The sequence below is a fragment of the Salvelinus fontinalis genome, chromosome 13 (genome assembly GCF_029448725.1).
Source record: "Salvelinus fontinalis isolate EN_2023a chromosome 13, ASM2944872v1, whole genome shotgun sequence".
Taxonomy (NCBI): domain Eukaryota; kingdom Metazoa; phylum Chordata; class Actinopteri; order Salmoniformes; family Salmonidae; genus Salvelinus; species Salvelinus fontinalis.
The window spans coordinates 49,891,178-49,913,733 of record NC_074677.1 but is presented as its reverse complement, the minus strand read 5'-3'; the positions used below and the strand labels follow the sequence as shown (position 1 = coordinate 49,913,733).

Genomic DNA, 22,556 nt, shown 5'->3' with positions numbered 1-22,556 from the left:
ACACTGATTGAAGTTGATTTAACAGTCACATCAATAAGGGATCATAGCTTTCACCTGGATTCACCTGGTCAGTCTATGTCATGGAAGAAACTGTATACTCAGTCAGGTCCAAAATTATTGGCACCCTTGATAAAGATGAGTAAAAAAGACTGTAAATTAAATTATACAAATACTGAGCTATATTGTATACAAAAAAATAGATAATTATATTATTAGATACTAATACAATTGCTCAGAGAAAGAGATTTTTGTTTAACAAGTAATACTTTTGTTTCTCAAAAAAATACAGTACGGGGCAAAATGATTGACACCCCTGTTTAACATACCTTTCAGTACCCCACCTTAATGGCATTGAGCCTTTTTCTTGTGTTTTATGAGATTGGAAGACACATTAGGAGGGATCTTCGATCATTCCTCCATACATAATCTTTACAGATCCTTAATATCCTTTGTCCTTTGCTTATGGACTGTCCTCTTCAATTCAAAACACAGGTTTTCAATGGGGATCAAGTTCAGAGACTGATATTGCAAAATATAGATTTCGTGGTCAATTAACCATTTCTTTATGGATTTTGGTGTGTGCTTGGGGTCAATGTCTTGCTGGAAGATCCACTTGCGGCCAAGTTTGTCTGCATAAGCTTCTTTCTTTCGACGCCAAACCCACCACTGTTGTTCGTGGCCAAAGAGCTCTATTTTCATGTCATCCAACAAATGTAAATGTCTGGAGTTTTCTAAACTGCACATGGATTGGAACTGGTGCTTTGGTCAGATGACATGAAAATAGAGCTGTTTGGCCACGTACACCAGCGGTGGATTTGGTGTTGAAAGAAAGAAGCATATGCAGAAAAGTACCTCATAACTACGGTCAAATATGATTGTCACGTTCCTGACCGGTTTTCTGTTATTTTGTATGTGTTTGACGGTCAGAGCGTGAGTTTGGGTGGGTAGTCTATGTTATGTGTTTCTATGTTTGTTTAAGGGTGACCTGATATGGCTCTCAATTAGAGAAAGGTGGTTTTCATTTCCTCTGATTGAGAGTCATATTAAGGTAGGTGTTTTCACATTGTTTGTTGTGGGTGGTTGTCTCCTGTGTCTGTGTCTGTGTCTGTGTCTGTGTCTGTGTCTGTGTCTGTGTCTGTGTCTGTGTCTGTGTCTGTGTCTGTGTCTGTGTCTATGTCTATGTACGTTGCGCCACACGGGACTGTTTTCGGTTTGTTTGTTCGGTTTATGTAGTCTGTTCCTGTTTCATGCGTTCTTCGTGCCATGTAAGTTCTTATGTTCAGGTGTGTCTACGTCGTTTGTTGTTTTGTAGTTTGTTAAAGTGTTTACTTGTTTTTTCGTCTTTAATTTAATAAATCATGTCATATCAAGAAGCTGCATTTTGGTTCAATCCCTGCTCCTCCTCTTCGGATGAAGAGGAGGAGGAACGCTGTTACAATGATGGTGGATCTTTGATGTTATGGGGCTATTTTTCTTCCACTGGTCTTGGGGCCCTTGTTAAGGTCAACGGAATCATGAACTTTGCTCAGTACCATGACCTTTTAGCCAAAAAACTGGTTGCCTCTACCAGGAGGCTGAAACTTCCAATAAGACAATGACCCCAAGCACACATCAATATCCAAAAAGGAGGTTAAATGACCATAAAATGGCCATGTCAGTCTCCGGACTTGAACCCCATTGGTATGTGTGTGAATTGAAGCCGGCAGTCCATAAGCAGTGACAAAGCATATTAAGGATCTGGGCAGATTGTGTATCTAGGAATGGTCTAAGATCCCTCCCAATGTGTTCTCCAATCTCGTAAAACATTTTTGAAAAAGGCTCAGTGGCATTATCCTCGCAAGGTGAGGTACTGAAAACAGTCGTTTTGACACCATTTTTGGGGTATAAAAATTTGAACTTTATTTCGATAGTCTATCTGTTGATTCTCTACAGATGGTCATATTATCAACAAACTATCTGTTGATAAGCAACTGTCTGCTAAGTTTGCGGTTAGGGTTAGGGTAGTTGAAATGTGGTCAGTCCACTCTGGCCTTGATGTTAACGTCCACAGATGGACCGAGTGGACCAAATATGAACCTATCATAGACGTATGTTTCCCAAGTTTGGATAGCACAGTACTGGACCAGGTTTCCCAAATGCATATTAAGGCTAAGTTCATTGTTAGAACCTTCGTAGGAACATTAAAATCTCTGAACTGTTTCCCGAAACCGTCGTTATTAACGTTGCACTTGAAAACGCTCGTTACCTAACGTCTGCCTCAGACTACTCGTAGAATTGCGTTGTTAGATGCTTTTTTGCCCTCGCGCGTCACTTATACACAGAAGATCTTTGCTGAACATAGAATCACATGGTTTATCCGTCTGTACTGAACTCTACTTTACTGCACTGTACTGTACTCTGCTGTGATGTCCAAACTTGTGAAAAAATGAAGAGAATTACATTGATTTCCATAATTACGCATTTCTGTGTAGTACATATCAGGGACCCATGATGTAAACCCATTCCCTTAATTCCGTTACCAGGTGTAAATCCAATTCACTTACTGTAGTTCAAAAACTCAAATAGATTTTTTCTAACTCAAGGTGTCATGTCATAGCTGACACACCCATTATTTCTGCAGACATCTTTGAATCTTAGTTCGAAGCAGATATTTAATAGAGTTTGTGGAAAACGTTGTCGCATGAAAACCTGACTGGAGATTTTTCCATAATTCCGTTACCAAACTTTGCATCTGCACAGTTCTTCCACTAAATTAGTTTTTGTAAAATGTTCAGTGGAAATCGTTAAATGTAGTCCTTGTACATAGAGCTAAACTTTGAAATTAATGTTTTTTGTTTGGCATTGTCACGTTCCTGACCTTATTTCCTTTGTTTAGTCTTTGTTTAGTTGGTCAGGACGTGAGCTGGGTGGGCATTCTATGTTTTGTGTTTCTATGTTGGGTTTGTTGTTTGGCCTAATATGGTTCTCAATCAGAGGCAGGTGTTTGTCATTGTCTCTGATTGGGAACCATATTAAGGTAGCCTGTGTGTTCATCTGTTCTGTGTTCCCATGTTCAGGACTGTAGCGTTTTCGGTTCTTTCTGTCAATTTGTTGTTTTTGTTCGTCGTTTAAATATCCTAATTAAAATATGGATTATCATCACGCTGCATTTTGGTCCTCCTCTCTTTCACCCAAAGACAGCCGTTACAGGCATACATTTTAAGGTGAAAATACTGAGTCAAAACCTAATTCCCTTACCATTGAATTGCCCAGATGGACTATCCAAATAATGTGTTACCCCAAAAAATATGACTTGCTAAACAAAATATCTTTCTCTGAGCAATTGTACTAGTATAAAATGTAGCATAAAAAATATCTCAGTATTTGCATTATTTATTTTATACAGTCTTTTTTTCTCATCTTTATCAAGGGTGCCAATCATTTTGGACCTGACTGTACACATGGTACACATGTACTTGCGCTTTTAAATAAATTAATTTGACTTAACTTTATTTGTTTAGCATCATGTGTCTCCGGTGAATGGAGGCCTCAGAAGACAAGACAGAGAATCACTGTTCTTTGGGTTAAAATAATGCTGATGTGCTTTGGCCAATGATGTTTGTTTCTTTGTTACATAGGGCAGTCCCATTTTGAAATGTTTCAAAGCAAAAACCTAATTCAGTTGCAACTGTTAATTATAGGAAGCTTACAGCTAAATGTACATATGCTGCTGTAATGGCTATATTACTATCTTATGCGTAGCTCTATTATGAGGTTCTATTACCTCATTCCACTTCACAATCAGTGGAGATGGCATTTTGCTCTTGTCATGTCCCTATTGTCTGGTAGATTAAATATAGCTTAGGTAAGCCTCTGGAAAAGGATTGTGTTATTTTCCAGAATGGGGGACTTAGCGCATGCCCTTGCTCATTGACATGAGATACATGATAGCATTATCAGTGTCTGCAAGAGAATGACAGTCTTCTCCATTCTTTGGTGGTTTTTCAGCCAGTCAGCATACACTTTGTTAACACTGCCTCACTAAATCACTCTGAGATTGTTCATATCAACTAGGTCCTCATCCCCAGTCCACCCCACCAAACACAGGGACATCTTGGTGTCTGTCTCAGAGGGGTAGATGTTTTAGGATCTGTCAGACAGACTGTGGTATTAATGAGAATTTGATGATGTTTGGAAGTGAGACGGGAAACTAATGGTCTGGTAAATGCTTATTTAATATGTCTCTTGGTGGAATCAGCTGTGGGTGCAGAGGAAGGAGCGAGGGAGGGAGGGAGGGGCGGAATTGGTCGTAGCGTCTCTTGTTACCCAAAGGGAGTTGGTGAAAGGTGGAAGGATGAAGTGAGGACAATGTCATGCCTATGTAGAGTACAGATTGCCTGTAGGGTATATATTCATGATTGAAACAAATATGCCTCTATGACTTATCATGAAGACCATGATCCATTTACCATTCATGAGAAGACATTCCTGTTCATTTGATTGGCATGTGAGCTTCTCTTACATGAGATGGAACATACAGTATAAGCCTGGAATGTTTTCAGCAGGCATGACACGGGGACACAACATTATTTTGACTGTGCAACAGAATGAATGTAGCACTATTGTATGCAGCAGTTGCAATTGTATGTAGCAGTCACTAATGTATTTAGCAGTCATAATTGTATGTAGCAGTCACTATTGTATGTAGTAGAGTCACTATTACAATGTAGCAGTCGCTATTGTATGTAGCAGTCACTATTATATGTAGCGGCCACTATTGTATGTAGCAGTCACTATTAGAATGTAGCAGTCACTATTGTATGTAGCGGTTGCTATTGTATGTAGCAGTCACTGTTGTATATAGCAGTCACTATTGTATGTAGCACTCACTAATATATTTAGCAGTTACCATTGTATGTAGCAGTCACGTTTGCATGTAGCAGTCACCATTGTATGTAGCACTCACTATTGTATGTAGCGTCAACATTGTATGTAGCACTCAAAAATGTATGTAGCAGTCACTATTGTATGTAGCAGTCGCTATTGTATGTAGCGGTTGCTATTGTATGTAGCAGTCACTGTTGTATATAGCAGTCACTATTGTATGTAGCAGCCGTTATTGTATGTAGCACTCATTAATATATATAGCAGTCTCCATTGTATGTAGCAGTCACCATTGTATGTAGCAGTCACGTTTGCATGTAGCAGTCACCATTGTATGTAGCACTCACTATTGTATGTAGCAGTCACTATTGTATGGAGCAGTCGTTATTGTATGTAGCACTCACTATTGCATGTAGCAGTCACCATTTTATGTAGCAGTCACCATTGCATGTAGCAGTCACCATTGTATGTAGCAGTCACTATTGTATGTAGCAGTCACCATTGTATGTAGCAGTCACCGTTGTATGTAGCAGTCACTTTTGCATGTAGCAGTCCCCATTGCATGTAGCAGGCGTGACACGGGGACACAACATGTATGTATGTAGCAGTCAACATTTTATGTAGCAGTCGTTATTGTATGTAGCAGTCACTATTGCATGTAGCAGTCACTATTGCATGTAGCAGTCACCATTGTATGTAGCACTCACTAATGTATGTAGCAGTCACTATTGTATGAAGCAGTCGTTATTGTATGTAGCACTCACTATTGCATGTAGCAGTCACCATTTTATGTAGCAGACACTATTGTGTATAGCAGTCACTGTTGTATGTACCAGTCACTATTGTATGTAGCAGTCACTATTGCATGTAACAGTCACTATTGTATGTAGCACTCACTATTGTATGAAGAAGTCACTATTATATGGAGGAGTCGCTAATGTATGTAGCAGTTGTTATTGTATGTAGCAGTCACTATTGTATGTAGCAGTCACTATTGTATGTAGCAGTCACTATTGTATGTAGCTGCCACTTTTATTTATAGCCATTGATAATTGAAGGATATATCACATAACTCTTGAGCTTCGTTCAACTGTTGTACTGCATCAGAACCCCAAATAAGCTTTTTTTACTCCAATGTTTAGAAACAATGTAAATCAACACTATTGTATGTGGCAGTCGTTATTGTATGTAGCAGTTACTATTGTATGTAACAGTCACTATTGTATGTAGCAGTCACTAATGTATGTAGCAGTCACTATTGCATGTTGCTGTCACCGTTGTATGTAGCAGTCACCATTGTACATACTAGTCACTATTGTATGTGGCAGTCATTATTGTATTTTGCAGTCACCATTGTATGTTGCAGTCACCATTGTATGTAGCAGTCAATATTGTATGTGCTTGTCACAATTGTATGTTGCAGTCACTATTGTATGTAGCAGTTGTTATTGTATGTAGCAGTCACTATTGTATGTAGCGGTCACCATTGTATATAGCAGTCACTATTGTATGGAGCAGTCACTATTGTATGTAGCAGTCACTATTGTATGGAGCAGTCACTAATGTATGTAACAGTGTAACGGCTGTCCTCCTCTTCTTCATCCGAAGAGGAGCAGGGATTGAACCAAGGCGCAGTGGAGTTTGAATACATAATGAATTTAATGACAAGACGGAAAAACGAACACGAACTACACTTGAAATGATACAAAATAACAAACGACGTAGACTGACCTAAACATGAGAACTACATAGACACGAAGAACGCACGAATAGGAAACAGACTACATAAACCGAACAAACCGTATACAGTTCCATATGGTGCAAACATAACACAAACACGGAAGACAATCACCCACAACGAACACTGTGACAACGCCTACCTAAATATGACTCTTAATTAGAGGAACGCCAAACACCTGCCTCTAATTAAGAGCCATACCAGGCAACCCAAAACCAACACAGAAACAGAAAACATAGAATGCCCACCCAAACCTCACGTCCTGACCAACTAACACACATAACAACTAACATAAATAGGTCAGGAACGTGACATTACCCCCCCCACAAGGTGCGAACTCCGGACGCACCAGCACAAAGTCTAGGGGAGGGTCTGGGTGGGCATCTAACCACGGTGGTGGCTCAGGCTCCGGGCGCGGTTCCCACCCCACCATAATCCATCCTAGCTTCCTCCCTCCAAGAATGTCCACCCTCTTTTTTCCCCCACAAAATCCTCTTAATAATATACCTAATAAGGACAACACCGGGACAGAGAGATAAATCAAGACAGAGGGATAGATAAGAATATAGAGGTAGATGAAGATAGAGAGGGAGATCAGGATAGAGGGGCAACTCCGGACTGAAAGGCAGCTCCGGACAGAGAGACAGCTCTGGACTGATGGGCAGTTCTGGGTATCTAGCCTTTTCAGGCTGAAGGGCAGCTCATGGCTGACTGACGAATCTCGACGCTCATGGCTGGCTGACGGCTCTCGACGCTCATGGCAGGCTGACGGCTCTCGACGCTCATGGCAGGCTGACGGCTCTCGACGCTCATGGCAGGCTGACGGCTCTCGACGCTCATGGCAGGCTGACGGCTCTCGACGCTCATGGCGCTCTGACGGCTCTCGACGCTCATGGCGCTCTGACGGCTCTCGACGCTCATGGCGCTCTGACGGCTCTGGCTGCTCATGGCTCTCTGACGGCTCTGGCTGCTCATGGCTCTCTGACGGCTCTGGCTGCTCATGGCTCTCTGACGGCTCTGGCTGCTCATGGCTCGCTGGCAGCTCTGGCAGATCCTGTCTGGTTGGCGGCTCTGGCAGATCCTGTCTGGTTGGCGGCTCTGGCAGATCCTGTCTGGTTGGCGGCTCTGGCAGATCCTGTCTGGTTGGCGGCTCTGGCAGATCCTGTCTGGTTGGCGGCTCTGGCAGATCCTGTCTGGTTGGCGGCTCTGGCAGATCCTGTCTGGCTGACGGCTCTAGCGGCTCCTGTCTGGCTGACGGCTCTAGCGGCTCCTGTCTGGCGGATGGCTCTGTAGGCTCATGGCAGACGGGCGGCTTTGCAGGCTCATGGCAGACGGATGGCTCAGACGGCGCTGGGGAGACGGATGGCTCAGATGGCGCTGGGGAGACGGATGGCTCAGATGGCGCTGGGGAGACGGATGGCTCAGATGGCGCTGGGGAGACGGATGGCTCAGATGGCGCTGGGGAGACGGATGGCTCTGGCCGGATACGATGCACTGTAGACCTGGTGCGTGGTGCCGGAACTGGAGGCACCGTGCTAATGACAAGCACCTTCCTACTAGTGCGGGGAGCAGGGACAGGGCACACTGTACTCTCAAAGCCTACTCTATCCCTGATGCGAGGTACCGGCACTGGTGACACCGGGCTGAGGACAAGCACATCAGGATTAGTAGGGGGAGAAGATACAGTGTGTTCAGGGCTCTGGAGACGCACAGGTGGCTTAGTGCGTGGTGCCGGAACTGGAGGCACCGGGCTAGATACACGCACTACAGGGAGAGTGCGTGGAGGAGGAACAGGGCTCAGGATACGCAATGGTAGCCTAGTACGTAGTGTAAACAATGTAGGTACTAGGCTGGGGCGGGGAGGTGGTGCCGGAAATACCGGACCGTGGAGGCGTACTGGCACTCTTGAGCATTGAGCTTGCCCAACCTTACCTGGTTGAATACTCCCGGTTGCCCGACCAGTGCGGGGAGGTGGAATAACCCGCACCGGGCTATGTAGGCGAACCGGGGAAACCATGCGTAAGGCAGGTGCCATGTATGCCGGCCCGAGGAGTCGCACTGGAGACCAGACGCGTTGAGCCGGCCTCATGACACCTGGCTCAATACCCAATCTAGCCCTACCAGTGCGGGGAGGTGGAATAACCCGCACTGGGCTATGCACTCGTACAGGAGACACCGTGCGCTCTACTGCGTAACACGGCGCCTGCCCGTACTCCCGCTCTCCACGGTAAGCCTGGGAAGTGGGCGCAGGTCTCCTACCTGCCCTTGGCCCACTACCTCCTAGCCCCCCCCCCAAGAAATTTTTGGGAATTACTTACGGGCTTTTTTGGCTTCCGTGCCAGACGCGTTCCCTCATAGCTCCGGTTCCTCTCTCCGGTAGCCTCTGCTCTCCTCCGTGCCTCCAGCTCAGCTTTGGGACGGCGATATTCTCCCTGCTGTGCCCATGGACCTCTCCCGTCCAATATTTCCTCCCAAGTCCAGAAATCCTTGTTGCCCTGTCGAGCCTTCCCTTGCCTCCGCTGCTTGGCTCTGGAGTGGTGGGTGATTCTGTAACGGCTGTCCTCCTCTTCTTCATCCGAAGAGGAGCAGGGATTGAACCAAGGCGCAGTGGAGTTTGAATACATAATGAATTTAATGACAAGACGGAAAAACGAACACGAACTACACTTGAAATGATACAAAATAACAAACGACGTAGACTGACCTAAACATGAGAACTACATAGACACGAAGAACGCACGAATAGGAAACAGACTACATAAACCGAACAAACCGTATACAGTTCCATATGGTGCAAACATAACACAAACACGGAAGACAATCACCCACAACGAACACTGTGACAACGCCTACCTAAATATGACTCTTAATTAGAGGAACGCCAAACACCTGCCTCTAATTAAGAGCCATACCAGGCAACCCAAAACCAACACAGAAACAGAAAACATAGAATGCCCACCCAAACCTCACGTCCTGACCAACTAACACACATAACAACTAACATAAATAGGTCAGGAACGTGACAAACAGTCACTATTGTATGTAGCAGTCATTATTGTATGGAGCAGTCACTATTGCATTTAACAGTCACTATTGTATGTAGCAGTCACTAATGTATGTAGCAGTCACTATTGTATGTTGCAGTCACCGTTGAATGTAGCAGTCAATATTGCATGTGCTTGTCACAATTGTATGTTGCAGTCACTATTGTATGTAGCAGTTGTTATTGCATGTAGCAGTCACTATTGTATGCAGCAGTTGTTATTGCATGTAGCAGTCACTATTGTATGTAGCAATTACTATTGTATGTAGCAGTCACTATTGTATGTAGCAATTGTTATTGCATGTAGCAGTCACTATTGTATGTAGCAGTTACTATTGTATGTAGCAGTCACTATTGTATGTAGCAGTTGTTATTGCATGTAGCAGTCACTATTGTATGTAGCAGTTACTATTGTATGTAGCAGTCACTATTGTATGTAGCAGTCGCTATTGTATGTAGCTGCCACTTTTATTGTATGTAGCAGTCACTATTGTATTTAGCAGTTGTTATTGTCTGTAGCAGTCATTATTGTATTTTGCACACACCATTGTATTTAGCAGTCACCATTGTGTGTAGCTGTCACCATTGTATGTAGCAGTCACTATTGCATGTATCTGTCGTTATTGTATGTAGCAGTCACTACTGTGTGTAGCTGTCACTAATATACACTGCTCAAAAAAATAAAGGGAACACTTAAACAACACAATGTAACTCCAAGTCAATCACACTTCTGTGAAATCAAACTGTCCACTTAGGAAGCAACACTGATTGACAATAAATTTCACATGCTGTTGTGCAAATGGAATAGACAAAAGGTGGAAATTATAGGCAATTAGCAAGACACCCCCCAAAAAAGGAGTGATTCTGCAGGTGGTGACCACAGACCACTTCTCAGTTCCTATGCTTCCTGGCTGATGTTTTGGTCACTTTTGAATGCTGGCGGTGTTCTCACTCTAGTGGTAGCATGAGACGGAGTCTACAACCCACACAAGTGGCTCAGGTAGTGCAGTTCATCCACGATGGCACATCAACGCGAACTGTGGCAAAAAGGTTTGCTGTGTCTGTCAGCGTAGTGTTCAGAGCATGCAGGCGCTACCAGGAGACAGGCCAGTACATCAGGAGACGTGTAGGAGGCCGTAGGAGGGCAACAACCCGGCAGCAGGAGCGGTACCTCCGCCTTAGTGCAAGGAGGTGCACTGCCGGAGCCCTGCAAAATGACCTCCAGCAGGCCACAAATGTGCAAGTGTCTGCTCAAACGGTCAGAAACAGACTCCATGAGGGTGGTATGAGGGCCCGACGTCCACAGGTGGGGGTTGTGCTTACAGCCCAACACCGTGCAGGACGTTTCGCATTTGCCAGAGAACACCAAGATTGGCAAATTCGCCACTGGCGCCCTGTGCTCTTCACAGATGAAAGCAGGTTCACACTGAGCACATGAGCACATGTGACAGACGTGACAGAGTCTGGAGACGCCGTGGAGAACGTTCTGCTGCCTGCAACATCCTCCAGCATGACCGGTTTGGCGATGGGTCAGTCATGGTGTGGGGTGGCATTTCTTTGTGGGGCCGCACAGCCCTCCATGTGCTCGCCAGAGGTAGCCTGACTGCCATTAGGTACCGAGATGAGATCCTCAGAGCCCTTGTGAGACCATATGCTGACACATGCACATTTGTGGCCTGCTGGAGGTCATTTTGCAGGGCTCTGGTAGTGCTCCTCCTTGCACAAAGGCGGAGGTAGCGGTCCTGCTGCTGGGTTGTTGCCCTCCTACGGCCTCCTCCACATCTCCTGATGTACTGGCCTGTCTCCTGGTAGCGCCTGCATGCTCTGGACACTACGCTGACAGACACAGCAAACCTTTTTGCCACAGTTCGCGTTGATGTGCCATCGTGGATGAACTGCACTACCTGAGCCACTTGTGTGGGTTGTAGACTCCGTCTCATGCTACCACTAGAGTGAGAGCACCGCCAGCATTCAAAAGTGACCAAAACATCAGCCAGGAAGCATAGGAACTGAGAAGTGGTCTGTGGTCACCACCTGCAGAATCACTCCTGTTTCGGGGGGTATCTTGCTAATTGCCTATAATTTCCACCTTTTGTCTATTCCATTTGCACAACAGCATGTGAAATTTATTGTCAATCAGTGTTGCTTCCTAAGTGGACAGTTTGATTTCACAGAAGTGTGATTAACTTGGAGTTACATTGTGTTGTTTAAGTGTTCCCTTTATTTTTTTGAGCAGTGTATATAGCAGTCACTATTGTATTAAGCAGTCACTGTTATATGGAGCAGTTACTATTGTATGGAGCAGTTGTTATTGTATGTATTGGTCACCATTGTATTTAGCAGTCACTATTGTATGTGGCAGTCACTATTGTATGTAGCAATCGTTATTGTATCTAGCAGTCATTATTGTTTTATGCATTCACCATTGTATATAGCAGTCACCATTGTATGTAGCTGTCACTAATGTATATAGCAGTCAATATTGTATTAAGCTGTCACTATTGTATGTAGCAGTCGTTATTGTATGTAGTGGTCACCATTGTATGTAGCAGTCACTATTATATGTAGCAGTCACTATTGTATGTAGCAGTCATTATTGTATGTAGCAGTCACTATTGTATGTAGTAGTCACTATTGTATGTAGCAGTCATTATTGTATGTAGTTTTCACTATTGTATGTTGCAGTGGTTATTGTATGTAGCAGTCACTATTGTATGTAGCAATCGTTATTGTATGTAGCAGTCATTATTGTTTTATGCATTCACCATTGTATATAGCAGTCACCATTGTATGTAGCTGTCACTAATGTATATAGCAGTCACTATTGTATTAAGCTCTCACTATTGTATGTAGCAGTCACTATTGTATGTAGTAGTCACTATTGTATGTAGCAGCCACTATTGTATGTAGCAGTCACTATTGTATGTACCATTTACTATTGCATGTAGCAGTCACTATTGTACTGCACAAGACAAACAAATATAGTGCACCACTTATTTCTGTTTATTTGTTTGACTGGAAAGGAGGCTCACTTCCCATCCAGAATTCTGTGCCCCAGAAAAAAGCCACAAAACACCCTCATCACCACAATGTCCCAGTTTCATCAATGAAACATCCCAGACAGTGAGTCTGCAGTGAGGTGCCCACAGGGACCCACCCAGAGGACTGGGGGGCTGCTGGGGGGAGAGGAGCATCCTGGGGCCCTTTTAAAGTAGCACAGCAGCCAGAGCCCCAAGGGACACAGGCTTCTTTTTCTTTCCCCAACATTTTGCAGCTTTGCTTTACATTAGTCTTTTACAGTAGTTGTGAGATAGAAAACAATGTACAATGCGAAGTGAAATGTACTTGGTCTATGATAAAGCCGGAGGGGAGTGATAATGAGGTTGTGTTGTGCCACGGGGAGAGTCAGAATAATTTTGCCACGGCATTATGTCCTAACGCACCAAAGTAGAGGGAGTCAAAAAGTATATCGTCCCAAACGGTGACTCGCTGTATTGAAATGGGTTCTGTTTTCATCATGATAGTATAGGCCCTGCTAACACTTCACATTGTTTTCCTATTGCACTCAATACACTTCACCAGTACCTGTGCATGTGTTTGACAGTAGTTGTGGTGGCTTGTATTAGCCTGCACACTGGGAATCTTTTGCAATGTGCTGAAATGTCCTGCAGTCTGGAAGACAGCATGGACTCAGCTATCCTACATTGGGCCTCCCAAATGTAAAATAGGCTGTTGTAAAGGGTAAACTCCCCACCACTCTCTCCCGCCCCCTAACACACGCAAATTGTTTACCTTTCAAACTCTCCCCATGAATGTGACGGTGCATCTGACACACAGGGGTGATGAGTTGAAACTCAATTAGTTTTCCCATTCAGGCAAACCAGTGAGCTCCCTAGTTCATTTACACGAAAAACCTGAAAGCAGGCACAAGCTGGTATGATTTAACAGCACAAATGTAATTACTAAAATGTGCTGCACTAGTTAATATCTCAGTTCAATGCCATAAACTCCCACACTAATAATCTGTAAGCAGTGCACTTTTCCTACGTTTCTGGATTTATTGAAAAGGAATACAATGAATGTACACCCCTCATAAACACACGTGGCGGAAACATATACGTATAGCAGTCAATCACAATTTAGTGTGAGATTAAAGCATATACATTTTGTTTCATTTTTCAACTGATTCAATGTATCCCAAGGGAATAAAACAAGCTTGGTAAATTTACTTTCTGCGTTTGATTTTTGGCTTTTGGGCTTGAATGAATTAGATGTTTACATTAAGCATTAAAGATGTACAGTTGAAGTCGGAAGTTTACATACACCTTAGCCAAATACATTTTTCACAATTCCTGACATTTAATCCTCGTAAAAATTCCCTGTCTTAGGTCAATTAGGATCACCACCTTATTTTAAGAATGTGAAATGTCAGAATAATAGTAAAGAGAATGATTTATTTCAGATTTTATTTATTTCATCACATTCCCAGTGGGTCAGAAGTTTACATACACTCAATTAGTATTTGGTAGCATTGCCTTTAAATTGTTTAACCTGGGTCAAACGTTTCGGGTAGCCTTCCACAAGCTTCCCACAATAAATTGGGTGAATTTTGGCCCATTCCTCCTGACAGAGCTGGTGTAACTGAGTCAGGTTTGTAGGCCTCCTTGCTCGCACATGCTTTTTCAGTTCTGCCCACAAATGTTATATAGGATTGAGGTCAGGGCTTTGTGATGGCCACTCCAATACCTTGACTTTGTTGTCCTGAAGCCATTTTGCCACAACTTTGGAAGTATGCTTGGGGTTGTTGTTCATTTGGAAGACCCATTTGCGACCAATCTTTAACTTCCTGACTGATGTCCTGAGATGTTGCTTCAGTATACCCACATCATTTTCCTGCCTCATGATGCCATCTATTTTGTGAAGTGCACCAGTCCCTCCTGCAGCAAAGCATCCCCACAACATGATGCTGCCACCCCCGTGCTTCACGGTTGGGATGGTGTTCTTCGGCTTGCAAGCCTCCCCCTTTTTCCTCCAAACATAACGATGGTCATTATGGCCAAACAGTTCTATTTTTGTTTCATCAGACCAGAGGACATTTCTCCAAAAAGTACGATCTTTGTGCCCATGTGCAGTTGCAAACCGTAGTCTGGCTTTTTTTATGGCGGTTTTGGAGCAGTGGCTTCTTCCTTGCTGACCGGCCTTTCAGGCTATGTCAATATAGGACTCGTTTTACTGTGGATATAGATACTTTTGTACCAGTTTCCTCCAGCATCTTCACAAGGTCCTTTGCTGTTGTTCTGGGATTGATTTGCACTTTTCGCACCAAAGTACGTTCATCTCTAGGAGACAGAACGTGTCTCCTTCCTGAGCGGTATGACGGCTGCGTGGTCCCATGGTATTTATACTTGCGTACTATTGTATGTACAGATGAACGTGGTACCTTCAGGCATTTGGAAATTGCTCCCAAGGATGAACCAGAGTGTGGAGGTCTACAAATTTTTTTCTGAGGTCTTGGCTGATTTCTTTTGATTTTCCCATGATGTCAAGCAACGAGGCACTGATTTTGAAGTTAGGCCTGGGAATACATCCACAGGTACACCTCCAATTGACTCAAATGATGTAAATTAGCCTCTCAGAAGCTTCTAAAGCTATGACATCATTTTCTGGAATTTTCCAAGCTGTTTAAAGGCACAGTCAACTTAGTGTATGTAAACTTCTGACCCACTGGAATTGAGATACAGTGAATTATAAGTGAAATAATCTGTCTGTAAACAATTGTTGGAAAAATGACTTGTGTCATGCACATAGAAGATGTCCTAACCAACTTGTCAAAACTATAGTTTGTTAACAAGAAATTTGTGGAGTGGTTGAAAAATGAGTTTTAATGACTCCAACCTAAGTGTATGTAAACTTCTGACTTCAACTGTACCTATGGTTTTGTTTGACATTTTAACAGCTTGAATTAATTCATGATGTTTCTATAGGTAGAACTGTAAATATGAAGCAAACGGCTCCAGTTGTGTGCGAGGTTGCAGTCACAACATAGATCAGGGCTGTCATGAGGCCTATATATGAGCACTAAAATGCTGCTCACTGAGACACATACCATTTCTTATTCCAACCTCTCTCCGTTTGGAATCCACTTGCCTCAGTCAGAACACATTCCCAACAACCTCACTTTCTGCAATTTCATTCATTCAAAATTCATAAAGAACTGACCACGGCTATTATGGAAGATCTCAAACAGTGGGCCAGATTATTAGAAACTGACCTAAATGTATCTTCCCCTTCTTCCCCCATCCCTACTCATTCCTCGCTCCTAGAAATCAGACCTCAGACAGGTTGTATCCAACACTAGCTTGCCAATGATTGCATTTCCTTTTTTCTTTTTTTCCCAACACGAGACAACTGCCTAACATTGCTCAATTAAAGATCCACATCGTGCAGTGAAGGCTAAGCTACGATTTCTTAAAGGTTACCAAGGTAACAGCGGTTCTCTCTACCCTCCCTTTTCTCTCACCCTCTATGTCTCTGCTCTCTATCTTTTCCAGAATAACCACCACAGCAGCTTGCATGATGGACTTGAGGAGGTACCCCCTCGACGAACAGAACTGCACCTTGGAAATTGAAAGCTGTAGGTGGACTTAATACAAACGTCTTCTGCCCCATTCCTCTCTACTCTAGCTAAGTAACCTCCCATCCCTCCCCCAACTACCTGCCTTGGCTTCTCAAGCATCTCAGCAGGAATGTCTTCCTGCCATTTTCACTGGGTATCACAGCGTTTTAAAAACACAGCAAGGGACTGCCCATGATTGCAGGCAGTTTGTGTTTTTTTTCATAATTCAGCTCACGTCTCTATACATTTAAGGCAAAAGTCAACTTTTAGACCTGTCATACTGTTTGTCTCTAGACAAAAAATACAAAAGGAGCCTTTTGCATCTCAAGTTGTTTCTGTCAATATTCACAAAACATATTTGGAATTGAACCATTTGTATTATCCTTACTGAAAGATGAAGCCCAAGTCCTTAGGCCAAAATTCTCCATACAGTCTTACTTCACCCTCTAGCTTTTATTCCCGGGTGGTTCTGATGTATCTTTGGGTGGTTCTAATATGTCTTTGACTCACAGGTGGTTCTGATGTATCTTTTACTCCCGGGTGGTTCGGATGTATCTTTTACTCCCGTGTGGTTCTGATGTATCTTTTACTCCCGGGTGGTTCTGATGTATCTTTGGGTGGTTCTAATATCTTTGACTCCCGGGTGGTTCTGATGTATCTTTGACTCCCGGGTGGTTCTGATGTATCTTTGACTCCCGGGTGGTTCTGATGTATCTTTGACTCTCGGGTGGTTCTGATGTATCTTTTACTCCCGGGTGGTTCTGATGTATCTTTTACTCCCGGGTGGTTCTGATGTATCTTTGGGTGGTTCTAATGTATTTTTGACTCCTGGGTGGTTCTGATGTGTCTTTGACTGGAGTGGTTCTGGGTGCAGTCTGCAGAGGCCTGATGTCAGCATGGGTGGTTCTGATGTATCTTTGACTGGAGTGGTTCTGGGTGCAGTCTGCAGAGGCCTGATGTCAGCATGGGTGGTTCTGGTGTATCTTTGACTCTGGGGTGGTTCTGATGTATCTTTGACTCTGGGGTGGTTTATGTCTAAGCTGTACTGATGTATCTTTGACTCTGGGGTGGTTCTGATGTATCTTTGGGTGGTTCTAATATGTCTTTGACTCACAGGTGGTTCTGATGTATCTTTTACTCCCGGGTGGTTCGGATGTATCTTTTACTCCCGGGTGGTTCTGATGTATCTTAGGGTGGTTCTAATATCTTTGACTCCCGGGTGGTTCTGATGTATCTTTGACTCTCGGGTGGTTCTGATGTATCTTTTACTCCCGGGTGGTTCTGATGTATCTTTTACTCCCGGGTGGTTCTGATGTATCTTTGGGTGGTTCTAATGTATTTTTGACTCCTGGGTGGTTCTGATGTGTCTTTGACTGGAGTGGTTCTGGGTGCAGTCTGCAGAGGCCTGATGTCAGCATGGGTGGTTCTGATGTATCTTTGACTGGAGTGGTTCTGGGTGCAGTCTGCAGAGGCCTGATGTCAGCATGGGTGGTTCTGATGTATCTTTGACTCTGGGGTGGTTTATGTCTAAGCTGTACTGATGTATCTTTGACTCTGGGGTGGTTCTGATGTATCTCTGGGTGGTTCTTATGTATCTTTGACTCCGGGGTGGTTCTGATGTATCTTTGACTCCGGGGTGGTTTAGGTCTAAGCTGTACTGATGTATCTTTGGGTGGTTCTGATGTATCTTTGACTCCGGGGTGGTTTAGGTCTAAGCTGTACTGATGTATCTTTGGGTGGTTCTGATGTATCTTTGACTCCGGGGTGGTTTAGGTCTAAGCTGTACTGATGTATCTTTGGGTGGTTCTGATGTATCTTTGACTCCGGGGTGGTTTAGGTCTAAGCTGTACTGATGTATCTTTGGGTGGTTCTGATGTATCTTTGACTCCGGGGTGGTTTAGGTCTAAGCTGTACTGATGTATCTTTGACTGGATTGGTTCTGGGTCCAGTCTGCAGAGGCCTGCTGTCAGCAGATGTGATCATTATGGAACATTTAAAGCAGCTATCCTGGCCAACATTATTGGCATCATTGACTCTGAGTGCCATTTCTTATAGATGCGTTAACTCAGAGGGCAGTGACTGCGTTGACGGAAGCAGGTGAAATTTTTAATGCTTGCTTGTATTTCAATTAGAAGCCGTTACATATTGACCACTGAATGCAACTTGAGTGGGCAGATGGACCCCGTCTGTCATAACAACATCGATGCTCCTTTCATGGCAAAGCAGCACAGAGGCATGGCATTGGAGGGATATCTTTATCAACCCAAATTCCCTTAATTTTACAGCCAGAGTGAAAAAGGTTTGTCACATCCTAACTTATGCAAATGTGAAACATGCAATGTATGCAGAGAAGTCACAGCTACAGTATTCCTCTCCAAACCAATGATTTCATGCCATTGATTTCCCCACTAGTGACAGCCAAGCAACATAACATGTCCATGGCTTGGCCCTACCTAGGTCCCCATAGACATAAAGTGTAATTATGGATAGACCTACCACATCCATAACCCCACACCCTCAATAACATATTTTTCCACTACATGTCGATAAGGGAGGAAATCTGGACATGCTGTGAAATTAACATCTTCTATATCCTGCTACATGTTGGGAGAGGCAGAATGCCATGGGGGATAAAATTCATTAACAACCGTTCAATATCATAGATTAACAAGGAGCATCCACTTATGAAAACATGTCAAATTCAAATTCAGTTCCTGGACCTCTAACTTTAGAAAAAGATTAAAAGTGGATGAATGGTGCTCCGGTGCTGGCTGGTATATAACCATGGACAGAGAGCTGGCACAGCCAGGGGGCAGAAGAGTGGTCATTAAATGTAAATACAGTAAAGGCACCTATATCCAGGAAATGTAATTGCCATGAGGTTTAACAGTGAATGTAAGGCAGTATATCGCCTGAACTGCACTACATAAATCTACCTTACACTTCTCGCTTTGATTCCACTGGCATTTTGATGGAGCCCCGTGGAGTCAACATGAATCATAAACAGAAGCATGACTTGACACGTGATAAATATTCATGTTTGTCTGACGTAACTTAGCCATGTCATTATGCATGCTCTTATATAGTTCAGTTTTGCTGAAGTGGGAGACATACATAAGCTTAGACCATATTCTATACAGTACCAATGGAATGAAGGCCTATTTTCCTCTGCTTTGGTCTATTCGGCTTTCCCTAATGTCTAAGGTGAGAGGTTGTACCAGTACTGAACCTGTTCATTCTCCTCTCATCCCCTCCACCTATTCTCTGTAACCTGGGACAGATGGGTACACCACAGACGACATAGTGTTCTACTGGCACGGAGGGGACAATGCGGTGACGGGGGTGGACAAACTGGAGCTTCCCCAGTTCTCCATCGTGGCGCTTCGGCTGGTGTCCAGGGAGGTCAGGTTTACCACAGGTAAGGCCTCCACTTCAACACCTCCTATCTGTGCTGAAGGGGTATAGTACGGCATAAGAATACATTCTCAGAAACATATTTTAATGTACGCGTGCTTGTAGGATGAGTTAAATTGTCAGTCCAGTTCCTCTCACTGCTTTGTGTTGTTAATGTTATTCCAATGGGGAGCACTTGTAACTAGCTGCTTAACAATTCTGCGAAGATTTAGTGTCATCTCTTAATGTGACAGTTAACTTGAGTTCCTTTGGAAAAGGTTGTCATGATTGAAGTAGTCTTGCCCTTGTGCGTGCACTTGTTTATTTAGATTCACGAGGTACAGCAGGAAGGACCTGCCGGGATAAAATATGTATGCCTGAATATTGATTCATTAAAAGATTTACCAGACCAGCGAGATGATAGGGTCATTTCTCACTCTGTGCATCTCACAGTCGATTGCCATTTAAATTAAAACCATCATGGCTCTCTTATTCCCTTTCTCTCGTTTTGATAAAGTGGCCGTACAAACTCCCTTGATGGAATTAGCTATGCATCCATAGCGGTAAACATTTCTCTCTAGCTGAAGTATGGGAAAGTCAAAGCCACAGGGGAATATCCTGAGATGCATTTCTCTTTAACAACTTGTTGTTGAGCTTGTTTGAATAATCAATACATTCAATAGAACCAATGAATGTCGCATCACAACGAGCTGACATTTTTCTCTGCAACATGCATAAATGTTAAGCGCCATAGGTTCACCCCACCAGCTACATCACAGTCTCATGTGGGTTCCTCCTTCTCACTTAAGTAGTGAGAAGATGTGCTCTCCAATTACGGACCTTTTTAAATCCCCTTTTGGTGCTATTTAGAGGACAGAGAAAGTGCTAAACAGAGAAAAGCACAGCAGCTTTCCGTGACAATTCTCACAGGGACGCTGGAGCTGCCTGCTGAGATGGGGGGGTTGAGGAAAAATCTGCCTTGTTTGCGACTTTCTGCCATGTTTAATTGGAATCGAACTTGTCCCTGGAAAGGAATCCATTGCTTTGGGGAAATTAAGTGCTCCGTCTGAACAAATGGAGAAATGACTACCCCGCGTATTGTCAAAGTGCAGACTTTGGAACTCATAAGTTGTGCCAGCGTTTCTTTTCTTCACTGATGTGTTTCCTCTGCCCCGCTCCATCACTCCATCACTCCATCACTCCATCCTCTCCTTCTCTCTTGTTCTCTGTGAAAGGTTCCTATCCCAGGCTATCACTGAGTTTCAGGATTAAGAGGAACATTGGCTACTTCATCCTGCAGACATACATGCCCTCCATCCTGATCACCATCCTCTCCTGGGTCTCCTTCTGGATCAATTACGATGCCTCTGCAGCTCGGGTGGCCCTTGGTAAGACTCCGCTTCCACTGCAGTGTTACAACACAGAGTATTCCCAGTGAACAGAGTGGGTAAGGTTGCCTTGTAGGTTGCTCTAACATTGAGGTGACTTATGTTGCTGTTGCAGTACGAAATGCTACGCACAGCACAATTGGGAATCGTCATAAACAGATTAGTGGCCAACTCCCACTTACACAAAGGAGCCCTTACAACCACTAATAATGTGCACTTTCCATTGAATAAATCTCCACCCAGCAGGAACAAATTGTCAAGCAATGTTTAGAGGCACACACTTCCCACTCACAATCATTACTTTGCATGTTGGTCTTCCTGATGACCAATACCTTACTTTGATGGCGATGACTATTGATTGTTTTTGTTACTAATAATAATTTCTTTGTGTTTGTGTTTGCAATTTCCAGGTGTTACAACGGTGCTCACCATGACAACCATTAACACCCACCTTAGGGAGACCCTCCCAAAGATCCCGTATGTGAAAGCCATCGACGTCTACCTCATGGGCTGTTTTGTGTTTGTGTTCCTGGCCCTGCTCGAATATGCCTTCGTAAACTACGTGTTCTTTGGCCGGGGCCCCCAGCAACAGAAGAAAATCCACGAGCGGCTGAACAAAACCAACAACGAGCGCCCGCGATACGAAGAGAAGCGCCTGAGAGAACAGGTTTGTATCTTCAGCTGGCTTCTCTCTCTGCCTATTTTACGCACTCCCTCCCTATGTTAGTTTGTCATAAGACAGTACTTTTACAAGCATATAGATGCCACTTTCACCAGATACACATCCAACAACCATCCTCCATTGCTTTTCCTCCAGCACTGACACTTTGATTTGATTGAGCATAGTATTTTGGCTTGGAGATATACTGTGGCTGTTTATTTAACTCTGGAGATGTGTAAAACTACATTCTCATTCTCCTCTCAGGTTGTTGTCTATGTTTTTGCTGTGGGCTTGATTCAGTCTTATCTCTGTTCTGTCCTGGGAGTCGCTTTCTTACCGACATTCACCCACTTCCGTCTAAAATGTAACAAATCGTAATGGGTATGCAGCCAGAAACATTAGTATTCAAAGGAAAATGCTAAAACGGTCCGACTGAACGAAGCCCCTTGTCTTTGTGTCTGAAAAATGACATGTCATCCGTATGCAAAGTTGTTCTTGTTAACCTTATGTTTATGCATTCTGTATTTTTAAGAAATTGTGCTTAATTGTCAGTGTTTTATAGGCGTTTAATGTTCTTTTCACTTTTCTTTTTCCATTGCAAGGACTCCATCGCCACGCCGTTTCAAACCAACACCCTCAGGTCATATACACAGAGAAGAAATCTGTACCTCGAGGAGCAAAGAAAAGTTGGGGTACATGCATTTTGAAATCATATGAGTTGTGGCACTGTGGCCTAATAGAGGTCTGATACAATGGTTGATTGAGTGATGGCAATTCATTTGTGTCGATTTACTTTCAGTGAAAAAGCACCGTAAGGCATCAGCTATAAGGAAGAAAATGGGAAAAGTGCATCA

The 22,556-nt window shown here is 43.7% G+C and overlaps 1 protein-coding gene across 1 annotated transcript in view; it reads left to right on the top strand.

Moving 5' to 3' along the window:
• The window catches only part of LOC129868872 (gamma-aminobutyric acid receptor subunit beta-4-like), a 75,734-nt gene that overhangs the window by 46,293 nt on the left and 6,885 nt on the right, over nt 1–22,556 (top strand). Inside the window, exons 5-9 of the mRNA XM_055943195.1 lie at nt 16,196–16,278; nt 19,541–19,678; nt 20,889–21,041; nt 21,452–21,708; nt 22,305–22,394. Of these exons, the coding sequence (XP_055799170.1) occupies nt 16,196–16,278; nt 19,541–19,678; nt 20,889–21,041; nt 21,452–21,708; nt 22,305–22,394 (721 nt within the window). The remainder of the gene's footprint in view (nt 1–16,195; nt 16,279–19,540; nt 19,679–20,888; nt 21,042–21,451; nt 21,709–22,304; nt 22,395–22,556) is intronic.